This window comes from Natator depressus, chromosome 15 (genome assembly GCF_965152275.1).
Source record: "Natator depressus isolate rNatDep1 chromosome 15, rNatDep2.hap1, whole genome shotgun sequence".
Taxonomy (NCBI): Eukaryota; Metazoa; Chordata; order Testudines; family Cheloniidae; genus Natator; species Natator depressus.
The window spans coordinates 23,432,573-23,446,636 of NC_134248.1; the positions used below are offsets into that span (position 1 = coordinate 23,432,573).

Consider the following 14,064-nt stretch of genomic DNA (forward strand, 5'->3'; position numbering starts at 1 on the left):
ACTGCTCATGATGTGCTAGAGAGTTTCCAATCCCATAAGATACAGTTTATGCCTTCAAGGGAATAAGAAAATGTAGGTCACAACTTGCTCAAAGGTGCCAAGCGAGAACTTTGATGTCATTTTATGCAGCAGTTTCATTCTGCAAAGATAGACAGATCCCACCCAAAAACTGAATACTTACAATATGATTTTATATACACGAGAGCCCCACCTACTATATTACCTGTCGGGACTTGTGATGAAGTGCTAGGCCGTTGCCAACACAAGCTTATCCATAGTGACTCAACATGGCTCTGCTCCTCAAAATTCAAAAGGCCAAAATCAGAAGTGCCATCTATGTTACCGGAAAGCCAGCCTGGTATTCAGGGATGCAGCCCAGGCTAAAGATGAATTAGATTAGAGACTACAACTATGATGGGGGCTCACAAGTGAGGGCACACAGCGGCAGCACACAGTGGGGCAGAGGGGTGAGGCACCGCCTGTTCCAACCCCATGGCTGCAGATTGGTCCTGCTGCCCAGGAGCCAGCGGGCCAGGCCCAGGACTGGGAACGCAACCAGTGCTGCCGGGCTGGACCATGGTGGGAATGCTGGCGCTGCTAGAACTGCCTGAGGGGCCTGAGCTGCTGGACAGGAAGCAGGAACTGGACAGCCCTGACTCCAACCTGCTACCGAGCCCCAGCCACTGGCCCCAAGCACTCTGCGCCCCCTGGGCTGCTTGAGCTGGATGCCGCTGGCCAGGCACTGCCGGTGAGTAGAGCCCTGCACAGTTGTAGCTGCATCTGATCCACTATCTGCAAAAGTGGTCAGCAGATATCTGCATCCGTGGATGCAGTTATCCACCGATTTGCAGGGCTCATTAAGGCAGTGTTAAAGCACCAGAGTGAAGCAGGAGATGTGGGTTCTAACACTGGCTCTGCAGCAGGCTTCCTGTGCAACCTTGGGCAAGTCCCTTGATCTCTGTGCCTCAGTTTCCTCACCGGTAAAATGGGGTTGATACTAATCTCAAAGGGGTGTCTTGAGGCTTAATTCAACAAGGCCTCTAAAGCTTGTCAGAGGAAGAGCACAAGAGAATGACAAAGTATTAACTGCAAACTCCTGGAGAGGTCACAAATAAGTTGTGTACTGGCAGAGACATTCCTCAATTGGATGGAAAAAGAAAGTGAAACTAAGCAGCTGGTGTGCAAAATAAGGGGAGAAAGGTCCCAGCACAACACAGGGGAGTGTCTTAGTTATCCTATCCCAGGTAATACTTCACATTCATTCAGCTCCTTCCAGCCAAAGATCTTCAAGCCATTTACCAACATGAGGCAGAGTGCACGCTGTGTACTACCTCACGTACAAGATATAGCACTTAGCACTAGAAAGCCAAGAATTCTGCTGTGGCACAGAAGCGAAGGCAGCTGTGGTTAGAAACTGTCTGCTTGTTAGCTTTCAGAGCACCTCCCAAAAGGAGATTTGTGAGAGAAGTCTTGGACTGACTTCTGTCCTCTGCAATGACGCTTGATGGCACTAGTTTCTGTCTGGCAGGCACATGAAGACCATTGCAATCCTGGCTACATTCTCTCGTTGCTTCTTCTAGACGTGGGATCGCTATGCAACATCCTTGATCGTTTAAAACTAAAGTTCTGTACATGCCTTTGAACACCAGTCTTGCTATTTAATTCCAAAATCCTTAATACTAATGCTCAAATGTCAGCCCTCTGGAAGATGAGCAGCTCTGATATAGGGGAGGACCATCTATCAAAAAGTGTTCCTTCTTTCTCCCAATAGGAGGGCCGGTGGGTTTTTTTGGCATTTGGATTCATGGATCTTGGTCCCATCCTGCAGCTAATTATTAGGAAGCCTCTGGGAAGAGAAGAGTGAGGGGGGATTTGATAGAAGCCTTCAACAACCTGAAGGGGGGTTCCAAAGAGGATGGAGCTAGGCTGCTCTCAGTGGTGGCAGATGACAGAACAAGGAGCAGTGGTCTCAAGTTGCAGTGGGGAAGATCTAGGTTGGATATTAGGAAAAACTATTTCACTAGGAGGGTGGTGAAGCACCTAGGGAGGTGGTGGAATCTCCATCCTTAGAGGATTTACGGCTCGGCTTGACAAAGCCCTGGCTGGGATGATTTAGTTGGGGTTGGTCCTGGTTTGAACAGGGGGTTGGGCTAGATGACCTCCAGAGGTCTCTTCTAACCCTAATCTTCAATGATTCTACGATAACAGGATAAAAGTAAAACCAGAAAAAATACTGGCAGAAAGTAGATACTGGTTTTTCTTTTGTCATATAAAAAGACTTGCAAAACTATCCTGTAGCAGTGAATATTGTAGGCAAATAGCTCGGTATAATTCAAAAGAGGATTAGATCTACGAATAGGAATAGCTTCTGCAGTTGTAAGCTATCCTAGCTAGCATAAGGGCTATTGATCTGCATGTTTCGGGGCATAAATTGATTGAGAGATGAGGCCAGGAAGGGGTCTCATACCATCCACAGTATATTCTTACCATGTTGATGTGCTGGAGCCATATTCCGGAGAGGCTACCTTGACACCAGGAAGACTGTCAGTTTCCATGGCCTACTCCATCCTTGGCCTCTGTCAACAAGGCCTGTGATGGGATGTTAGATGGAGTGGGACCCGAGTTATGACAGAAAACTCTTTCCTGGGTATCTAGCTGGTGAATCTTGCCCATATGCTCAGGGTTTAGCTGATCGCCATATTTGGGGTCGGGAAGGAATTTTCCTCCAGGGCAGATTGGAAGAGGCCCTGGAGGTTTTTCGCCTTCCTCTGTAGCATGGGGCACGGGTCACTTGCTGGAGGATTCTCTGCTCCTTGAAGTCTTCAAACCACGATTTGAGGATTTCAATAGCTCAGACATAGGTGAGAGGTTTATCGCAGGAATGGGTGGGTGAGATTCTGTGGCCTGCGTTGTGCAGGAGGTCGAACTAGATGATCATAACGGTCCCTTCTGACCTTAATATCTATGAATCTAAGTGTGCCACCTCGGTATTAACAGATGGTGCTTTTTGTGATCTATCCTTTATGGAGTGAATTAAGCACCAATTCATGTAACATGGCAACAAGTAGTCAGACAGCATCAACTATTGCACACTACCAATGCAGGCTTGATTTGGAAATGAGCAATTGAAAGCTGCGACTTTCAAAGCCTTCTCATGGACTTGAACACCTAGTTTGTGTTTAAATTAATGGAAATTGGGCTTCTGGATTCCATGGCAGTTTGAAAAGTCTCAGCCTAAACAAACAGTTTCCTTTCTCAAGTTTGGAAGGAAATCTAGTTTTCTGGGGTTTTGCCACAAGATGGCAGAAGTAGTAAACAAATGGAACATGTACCTCTTCAGTCAACAACTCTAAACAGATACATCCCAGATCTAACCATCATCTGCACTAGGCAGGCTCATGATTATCACTTCCCTGGAATGGGCAATACTGAGATTACTTACGTTAATTCCAAAGTCAGGCGAAGTTGAACTCCAAATAGCACCAATACTTGCAGTAGCCAGCATTGCTTCCACTGCGTGAATACCATTGGGCAAATAACCTACAAACAGGATTTCAATAGTTAAAGAAGGGAGAGACCTGGAATGCGCAGATCTTAAAGTAAACCCAACCTTTACTGTAGTCAGTTTATACAGATGTGCAAATGAGAAATAAAATCTTATCAGAAACATAACTGCACCTGCAAGTTTCTACTGCCAGATGCCATTTCCCCCTTCTAAGGGGCCAGAGTCTGATCACAGATACTGGGGAAAGTTCGTTGTAACTGCACTGACAAAGAGTTACTCCATATCTGACGGCCTCCCAATTTACAGTGCAGTCACAAAGATCCAGATCTTGTTTATCAATCAAAATCTCATGGGGAGGGAGCTGAAGATTTGAAGGGGGATGTGAAAAGAGGAGAGCAATTTAATGGCCAGGGCAAATATGAACTGAAGATACAGGACTACCCATTACCAAAAAGCTACCAGACGCTTTGAAGTACTGGAAAAAAAGTTTGTTTAGAAGGTGGGATTATGAAATGCCCAGTATCCAACTGTAAGGCAAATTCAGTTAACGGCAGCTCTCTCCCCACAAGGATGCCAGGGCAGGTGGAAGGAGGGAGAAATAATCGCTGTGCAGATAGCCTCTCCCCACCCACCTTTGATAACCTAGCCAGCTTTGTGCTAAAGCTATCCAGCCAGAGGCAACGTTACATTGCAAACATGAGCAGAAGTGACACGGCTCATCTCGCGTCAAGATCAGCTGACTTATTTCTGGCTCCATGCCCTTAATCTTAATCAACATGAGCGTCGGGGCAGACGTGCCAACTCTCACAAATTCCTCGCAATTGACATGATTTGTAAGTAAAATTAAGCCTGACATATGATCTTGCAAAAGAACTCTCAAATGTCAAAAAAAAAAAATTTTTTTTTTTAAATAATCCTGTGCGAGTTCCCACTGTTCGTCAGCCCCAGCAGCCGGGACTCCAGCGGTCAGGCAGCCTCAGGGCCAACAGCAGGAGTCCCAGTCACCCGGGGCTGAGAGCGGGAGCCCCAGTGAGGAAGCCAGTCAGCCCTGTGCCCAGGAAACGTGGAACCCCCAAGAGTCAGGCACAGGATAGCTAGGACCCAGGAGGTGCTGGGATGCGACTCAGTGATCACTGGGGTCACTCTGTGCCAGTGGAAGGAGGAAATGAATTGCACTCACTGAAGTAACTCAGGGTCGCTTTGGGGAGTCCACGCTCCTTGCGAGATCCTCAAGCCCCACGGCTGCTGCTGGGGTCCCCAGAGCTCTGGCTGCAGCTAGGAGAGGTTAATATTGAGGAGTAACATTCCTGCTGCTCTGCAGGAGACTCTCCCAGTGCAGAGACCCCAGCCTGCCCATGACACCCCTTCCTGGGACCCAGCCATCTGCTCCCAGGGAGTGCACCGCTTGGAGGGACGGTAAGAGGGACCTTCCCATCCCCACCTCCCCAGGTTACACCCTGGCTGCAGGGAGATGGTTTTGCCCCAAGCTGCTCCCAGCTGAGCTGACTGTGATTCCCTGCATAAAAGCTCAAAAACCCCCACAAATCTATAATTTATATAATTTCATAATTTTAAAGCCAATCTCATGAGTTTTTGTGAGCCTGACATGATTTTTGAACATTTGGGGTCAGCAATGCTGTAGGGTATATACAGTAGATCCTAAAGTGATATAACCTGTATACATAGACAGACACAGACACACACAGACACACACTTTTCAAGCAGGAATGCAGCCAGTATGTTTTCACTTTGCATTCAAAATGAATTAGCTTTGCAAATCTGAAATACAGCATCATCATCAGCCTGCAACATGATTTTGAGATTTAAATACACAAAGAGATCCTCTCTGTCAGATATTCTGACAAGAGGAAGAGTCAGGAGAGGTAGATTTTCAACAGGCTGATCCTGCCCCCATCAAAGTCAATTGAAAGGTTGAGATGTGGGTTCAAACCTGATGATTCAAAGGACATTAAGTTAGGGTGCCCAAACATGGATTTGGGCACTTATCCGTTTTAAAGGACCTAAACGACATCCAAGTAAGCAAGCAAGCAACAATGCCCAAATACAGAATAGGAGTTTTATTACGTACCCTAAAGTTTAAAATTGAGCATTTTTATAAATATATGCATGGGCTCTTTAAAGGACCAGGGGCCTGGCTTCCAAAGATGCCAAGTACCTGCAGCTCCCATGGATTTTAATAGGTCCAATTTACAATGCAGTAAATTGTACCATTGTATCCCACCATGTGTTAGGAACTTTCCAAAACACAGAGGACAACACTCCCTGCCCTGATGGGTATTTCTGAAAACAAGACCCTAAAGCTGCCTCTTTAAAAAACAAAAAAAAACCCCACACACCCTCAACCCAGAGGTTATTGGTTTCTATGCACACACTGGGTTGGTTTGTTAGCCAGTCTACTGTGATGCACTTTAAGGAGCTGCTTGTTCCTAGCGTGCAAGCAGTGAATTTGTTTGCAGGGGCTAGGGGAGGGTTTCTGAGGTGGACTGAGCTATTTCTGCATCACCCTTCATATCATTGGAGTGTGCCATGTTAAATAGGGCTGACCAATCACCACTAATTTATGAACCGTTAGGCTTTTTGCCATTAGTCATGGAACATCACATCCAGTGCCTGATCAGAGATTGGATAGGTCTGACATGCCCTGACATAGGGAGTTCTGGAAGAAATACAGGACTGTCAACAGAAGTCTCTCAGCATACATCAAGATGTTATTTCTTCACACAGACCTACATAAAGTTTGCATTGTTTCTACCATGTTTGACTTTGATCTCTCATATTATAAGTCACACACCCAAAGGCATAAAGCATCATTTAGTAAACTCATGCTCATTCCTTTGGGATCAGAGTTTGTGAGGCAAGGCTCAATGTTCCTGTTTAGCAACTTCACCATTTGGCTACATGCGACAGGGCAGCCTGCATCAGGAGGGCCCTGAGTCGTGTTCCTCTGAGGAAAGTTCTTACAGATGTGAATGCTCCTTCAGTGGGATTCCCAGAGGCACTGCAGACAACTATCAGGTGGGTCACTAACAGGCATAGGCTGTTACACGTGGAGCAGGGCTTAAAACCCAGAGACAGGGGCAGCAAAGTCCCTGCTGGGACCCTAACTAACTGAACACTTAACAGCTACTTAATTACTAACAAACAATAGAACTATTTACAACTAGAAGCACAAGGCTGAGAAAGAAATTGCTGGCCGGCTTGCGAAGCAAGGGACAGAGGTGCTCCAACTGACCACCATGGTGGAAAGAACGAACTGAGGGGGCTCAGGGCTAGAGGCGCATGATATACTGCGGCATGAGCGCAGCACTCTAGGGGGCGCCACAGCCAGCCCTATGGATACCACTAAGGCAAAAATCTCCGACGACCACACACAGAGGCACGCACACTTAGAATGGAATTGACATGAGCAAGCACTTGAAAAACAGCCTGGTTTCTGCTCTTCTCACACCACCACTGGTCAGATTCTGCAGGGCAAATTAAACCCTTATCCACATATGGGCAACTTACTGCTTTCAAAGCATGCTCTCAGGAATATCGTTGGAATCCCCCAGTGCTTTCAGTACGTTTGCAGAGGTGTAAGTGACTGAAATCTGGTAAGAGTTTTTACTCATACCCAAAAAAGGAACAGTATCAAGTGAGTGCTCTCTGCTGTGTTGGTCCTGTAAGGCTAAAAGAACAATGACCTGATCTGTTGAGTGAGAAAGTGCCCTTTTTACAATCACTTGACAGCTGGATTCACAAAGGCCCTAACTCCTGTTGATTTTGATGAGAGTAAACTATTAATTACCTTTGTCACGCCAACCATTTACAGGTTAGAATAGTGTTCTTTAACTAAGACCAGGAAAAGAGTGCTAGTCCATCTCCTCAGCAGATCCATCCTGAACATCCAAGGGGAAATTTCAGACTAACATCCCTTTTTCCTGTATCTACACTACACAAAACTGTTACATGCAAGCAGGTTTGGACAAGCTCTCCTGACACTGACAGCACACAAAGCTCAGCATAAGCGACAGCATTAGTTTTCGCCTCATTTCCCACACTGTAAAACCATACTTATCAATGTACTCTGGGAAAGCCTAGGAAGGTAAAGAAAACACAACTGGCAGGTACAGCCTGGGTCATCAAGTCCAATCCCCTGCGATAGTATCTCAGGCAACTGTGTTACATAATCCCTTTCATAAATTCATCAAGCTCCCATGGAAGCTATCCCAGATACTGAGAGTTGGTCCACATGGTGCAATGAGCTTTGGAGGTCTTCTCACACAGAGATCCAAGTGGCAGGAGAACTGACAAACCCAGCTACACCTGGTAAAGTGGCGCTTTTCACATGGTAGAGCCCAGACATGAGGGATATTTATTTAAACCAACCAGTTCTGCCCCCATGGATAGAAACCTGGGACTAGGTACTGGGAACAAGAGGGCTCAGTCTGCAATCAGCTGAACTCACTGCTGGCTCAGGGAGTACACATCTTAAACCACTAGTATGCAGCTTCCATGAAAACAAAGGCAGCATGAGTAGTACCCATTGTAAATCAATTTCAGAGGGCATGGAAACAGTAAAAAATGCCCCACCCCAGGATTTTAATTTTTTAATGTATTTGAAAAAGGAAAGTGTCTACAAAGTCTTCAAATACAAAAAGGTGAGTTTAGTCCATTTCAAGGATACAATGACTTTTACAAGCTACTTGTAAAAGTCATTCTGCCCCTGAAATTTACTACGTTTACCTGTAAAATTCATTCAGTGCAAACTTTGCAAAATTTAGTCCTTCTCCATTTACACTGTTGGGAACTTTCTTTAATAAATCATGATTTACACGGGGCTCTAAGCACAAGCTACATCAAAGTAATTTAACCTATGACACCCACTCTGGCAGGACACGTCAGACCTTAACACTACAGGCTACTTAAAAATGAGAAAAAGTTGTTGTTTATGTTAAAAATAGGTTCAAGACACAGAACTGTCAGGTCTTTGCATTTCCCATGAGTCCCTATTTACCTGAGCTGGTGTTTGCTGAGGTTTTAAGTTTAAATATGTAGGGACATTACAATGCTGAAGTCAGTCCTGCTAAAAGTTGTAGGCCAAAATTTCCAGAGGTAGCCAGAGAGTTTGGGTGCCCAATTTGCAACGATGACAAGGGGCCCTATTTTCAGAAAATGCTGAGCACCCAACTCTGAAAGAGAAATCAAGCTCCTTTGCAGACGGAAGCTGGGCAACCAGAAACTGAGGCATCCAAACGTCACTTGTCACTCAGAAAAGGAAAGACTTTGGCGTTCAGGCCAAGGTTTACTTTAAGCCATCAGACCGTACAACACAAGGAAAGCAGCAAACTCAAGGCTGAAAAATCCTCAAGGCAGCTCCTCCCCTACTCCTAAATGCCTGGTATAAGAAACAGGATCATTCAAGGCCAGAGCCCGTGTCAGCTTTTAACCTTAACACAACATTTCATACTCCTACTTGGATTTTAAGATCGCCTCCTGGCTAATATTACTACAACCCAAGACTATTAGTAACCCACCAATCCTCTTAGAAAGCTGGCTTTAAAACCACATTAGCCCTAGTAGCTTAAGTACTAGCTTTAAACAATACAATGAAATGCCGTTTTGTCGAATGCCATTGCAGGGTTTGTTGGCTGATAAGACAATACCGGTTACAGGAGCACAGGAAGAGTAATCTATCCAGAGAGGAGAAAGAAAGATAAACCGGAGCTTATTTTATCTTGATATCCGTCAGTTATTTGCCAGCGAGGACTATTTTTCCAGCTCTACATTAGCAGTGCCATTGAGGTGGGGGAGGGATATGGGGTACCTCAAGATTGGCTCATTCAAACGACACCAAGGGGACCCGCAGTTTATTTTAAGGCTACAGGTGTTACTGCACCTGCCACACACCCCTCTAAGATCTAGGTAGACCTGCAAGACATCCCCAGACAGAAAATGTAGATGCTGCCACAGCTTTTGAAACAATGCTTGCTGCTAAATAGCTCTTCCTCACAGCTGCTAAGCTTTTAAGTACACCTGGCAATAAGAAGCTGAAGACCAAGGAGAAGAGATCAAGCTGAAAGAGAAAGCCCCGAAAGTGCTGCCTTGTTCACCTCCCTCCAGCTATATGGTTGTAGTGATGGAAGTGTTCATTGCACTTAAAACAGAGAACACGATACCTATCATGAAGAGCTTGCCGCTCAAGAGACAACTAGGCAAGAGTAAAACATTCACAAGCGATGTCAACTGGATGGGCTGGTTACTTTCCCTTATAGATTAGGCTTCCATGGAATGAAGGTTCCAACAGCCCAAGATCCTGCTACTGTGGTTGCAGATCAAGAGGGCTTTTTGGGCCAGAATGACAGGGAAAGCATCCAAATCACAGTAGGGTGACTGGAAAGGTCAGGCAACACTCACTCAGTTAAAACAGCATTTCTGCCCATTTGAAACAATAACTCACAAAATGGGGGGGGAAATATGCCTATTGCTGCTGCTGTAAAATGTACAGAGCTCCCATGCCAAACAAAAGGTTTTCTAAGTGCTACTTTTATATTCAAAACAGGTTAGGTCCTGGAGGAAGGTGGCAATCTTTGGGAGGCCCTGGACTGTGGTATTGCATGTGGGTGTGGAAGTCTGAGCTGAAGCTTTCCCAGCCTAATACTCAACACTCCCCCACCTCCTTCTGCAGTACTAAGGATTTGGACAGCTGCCACCTTCGTTTCAGCCTCCAGCAGTGATGTCACAATTCAGGCCCTCCAAAGATTGCCAAAAACCTCAAGGGCAGGGAGGGAAGGGAAGAGAGAAACGCACAAGTCAGGACTTACTTTTCTAATATAAAAAGCAGAAAAACAAGTTTTTTGACATTGCTTTCGTACATCATAAAGAGAGCAGGTGTCAGAGTAGCACAGCACATCTTAATAGGAGAATAGATCTTCTCTGGTTTGAGAGCTTGGTCTAGGATGAAAGCGCATACAGATGGCTCTCTCTAGAGTGGCAGGTGGCAGCTGTTTAACACTACCCAATATAGTTTTAGGGCAGGAAGAGGAAATAATTTGTAAATTGCTGGGGCTAGGCAGGGAGGTAGGCAAACAAAGGTTCAAGTTAATAAGGAAGGCGGTAATAGAATACATGTGGTTTTAAATATCACCCGACATCTCACTCTGCCTTCCACACGTTTATCTATCAAACGGAAAGATGCTTTCCAAGACTTCTAAAACCAACTGGAATTTGACCAAGCCAAAAGAGTTAACTTCCCTACTCCTGCGAAAACCCAGATCATCTCTAGCGACTATATATCAGGACCTCATTTCAGCCAAGAGATGGTACCTTGAGCAGCGCACCTGAACACTACAGCAGGCCCCGGACTCAAAACTAACTCAGAAGACTGTATTCAGGTACATCACTACCACTTCCTTCAGTACACTGGGGTCTCTTTGAAGGTGTCTCATAAGAGCTCTGAGCCAGGCCATCCCTACTTAGCTTGTGAGACCTGAATCCAAGTGATCTTAGTATTTTGAATGAGACATTTTGAAAAAGCAGGTAATGTAATAAGACCCACAAAATTAAAGGTCAGATATGAACTCCTAGGCTATCAGGGCTTGAAAAGTCAGCTCATACATCACTAAAAAGGCAGTTTTCCTTAGAGTTGCAATATGGAAGTGTGTATGATACTATGACTCCTATGTAGGTTCTCTTAAAATAGCTGTTCTTCCAATAGGAACCCGTGTTAGCGTTTTACATAAAAATCTTAGAGAAACATTTCTTTTGGTGCCTTGGAGATCCTAACATTAAAAGTGTAGCCACTACAATGGAAGAGACACTCCCTTCATACTCATTTTGAAGACCAATATAAGCTGGAAGGAATAGCCTGAGAAATCATTTAAGAGGCTATTGGTGGGGGGGGGGGGGTGTTATGAAGAGAAAGGAATAAAACATGTAGACGAAGTGACCCCACTATGGTGAATCAGATACATATAAATAGATCACAAACCCTGGAAGATAACAGTGCTTTGAAATTAAACATTTTGCTATATCACAAGTATTTCTCCCTAAAATTTTCAATTTAAGCTGTGTGTTTTGGAAGTAGTAATACAAGACGACAAGAAATTCCAATTTATACCTCTTCTTGTGGTTCTTAAGAGTCAAGCCTCCCAATGAATCCAAAGGGAATGGTCTCTTGTTAGGATAGCAGGATTGGGACCCTAATGCTTGCAGCTCATCCTTGATGCCTACGCTTCACGGAGAAGGAAACGCTGCATTAGTTAAATTTGGAATTGCTTGGTGTATCTCCTGACCTTACCTTTATTAAAAAAAAAAAAAAAGATAGCATCTAAAGCATACTCTTTCAAGTAGGGTGACCAGATAGCCAATGTGAAAAAACAAGATGGTTTTTGGGAGGGAGGGGACTTTAAAGGAAGCAGGATCAGGCTCTAAACTGGAAAGGAAGGAGATATGTTAAACAGTTACTATCAACACTATGTGTTAAGTAAATTACCTAAACACACCCCTACTTGGAAGGCATTTAAAAAAATGCCTATCAATTAAGCAGAGCTTTAGCAGCTTTAAGTCTGAAACAAATAAAGAGCAAATAAGATGCAAAAGTCAGCCAACCTGTAATTGAGAGAGAAAATGCTCTCATTACAGGAGCTAATAAAAGACATTTCTAGATGGGCCCAAAGTCTCTTCTAACGGCAGTGCAGATATCTACTACATATCCTGCCTGTGGAAGGAATTTGATAAAAGGCAGTGTGAAGATGCATACAAAACACACACACAAGCAACAAGACAGACTGGATATTTTTTTTTTCCCTCCCCAATTCCTTCCTTCCCTCCCCCAACCCTCCTCCAGGCTATGGCTGCATCCACGCTGCAGTTTGTAGCTGCATGCAGCAGTGGGGATCTCCTAGAGCCTTTCCTCATTGCCAGAATCTCTGACTCAGGCAGGGAAAGCCTCCAGCCATGGGAGTCAATGCTTGACTTATTTTAAACTTTTACAGTCTAGTGAGAAGTTATTTCATCCCAGAGTTTAAGACACTCAATTTAGCAGAATTCACCATCATTGCACAACACCCAAATAATGGGCTTTTAGGGAAGAATTAAGCAGAGGTGGGTAGGATGGAATTAACCTAGCCACAGACAGGCAACGGAGCTGTAATGAAGATCGTCCAGAGCCAGTACTCATGCCTGAAGGCTAGAAACGTGCTGCAATCCCTCCACATCCCCCATGCTAAGTTTTGCAGCTTCTGAAAACATGCCTGTGGTCCCTCTTCTGAATTTCTCCCCCCACCCTTCCAATGCCTCCCTTCAGCAGCATCTCTTCTCTGGATGCAGATGAATATTTAACACAGTTTGCACTACTTCGGCATACAGTTTAGAGAACATCTGCTTGCAGAGATGTTCTGCGGTAAAAAAAAAAGTCACAACTTTACAATATAAAACAAGGTATGTTGCTTGTTTCCCTCTCTCCATGAAGTACTGTCTACAAACTCGTGTCTGCACACTTCCTTCTGTGCATACCAGGGGAAACTTCATTTCAGAATAGCTGGTGCTCAAACTCAGCACACATTTGCTCAGTCTAGTCCACAATTACAAGCAATCAGACACTACAAAGCTTATCTGAAAAAGGATCTGGACTATTATGTGACTCAGGCGGATTTCCAAATGCCTTCAGTTCCTGTTATTTGTAGTGATTTGACTGTTTGCTGGGGGGTGAATAATCAGTAGCAAGCGGGAAGTCCGAACTTCATTCGGACATGACCTGCACTTGTTAAATAAATCATGCCCCAAATAAGAGGTAGAACTGGAAGCCTATAGATGCAGGTGCTAAAATCTGAACTTTCCTCCACCCAGTTTCACTCAACACTTGGTTTCAGATTTAAAGTTGTTTTTCTTAGCCAGTAATGAACCTGACACCAGCAGGATAAAATCTGAGGCAATCCTTAATCAGGGCAAGCTCCACTGACTGAGAGGCATTTCACCCAAGTAAGGGCCTCAGGACTTCATCGTGTATTTAATAAGTGTCCTTCCCTTTCACCAAACCAGAGGCTCACATCAGTTGAAGGTCCACTTATCTGCTCTGGATAGCACAGTACATGTTCCACTTAGAGTAAAGGTCTCTGTGGCATGGATTTCATCTACTTCCATTTGTAGACTCTGGAAGTACCATTAGAGTGATTTAAATAAATGATGAACAATCTTTTCATCTTTGAAGATCTGGGTTTGAGTTCTCACTTAAGTCGTAAGTGAGAGTGAGTTTCATTAGATTTTTCTCCCCAAGACCAACATACAATTTAACATAGTTGACAGATACTAGTCAAGAGACATCTGCGGTTGGGGAGTGAGAGCAGTATATCAAGGGTTAAGATGTGCTCCACTGCCCACCAGCATGCACAAGTGAGAACCTGAACCCAGAACTTCAAAACATGAAGGGACTGTGTATCATCCTTTTTGCAAGTACCATTAGTATCTGATGCACAAACAGAGATAGAGGAGATCCATGCCCCGAAGACCTATGCTATATTTCAGACATACTACACAGATCAGAAAACTGAATGCAAAAA

General features: G+C 44.6%; 1 protein-coding gene across 1 annotated transcript in view; it reads right to left on the reverse strand.

Annotated features, from left to right (window-relative positions):
• The window catches only part of AACS (acetoacetyl-CoA synthetase), a 59,468-nt gene that overhangs the window by 34,284 nt on the left and 11,120 nt on the right, over positions 1-14,064 (reverse strand). Inside the window, exon 5 of the mRNA XM_074972551.1 lies at positions 3,443-3,540. Coding sequence (XP_074828652.1) covers positions 3,443-3,540 — 98 coding nt within the window. The remainder of the gene's footprint in view (positions 1-3,442; positions 3,541-14,064) is intronic.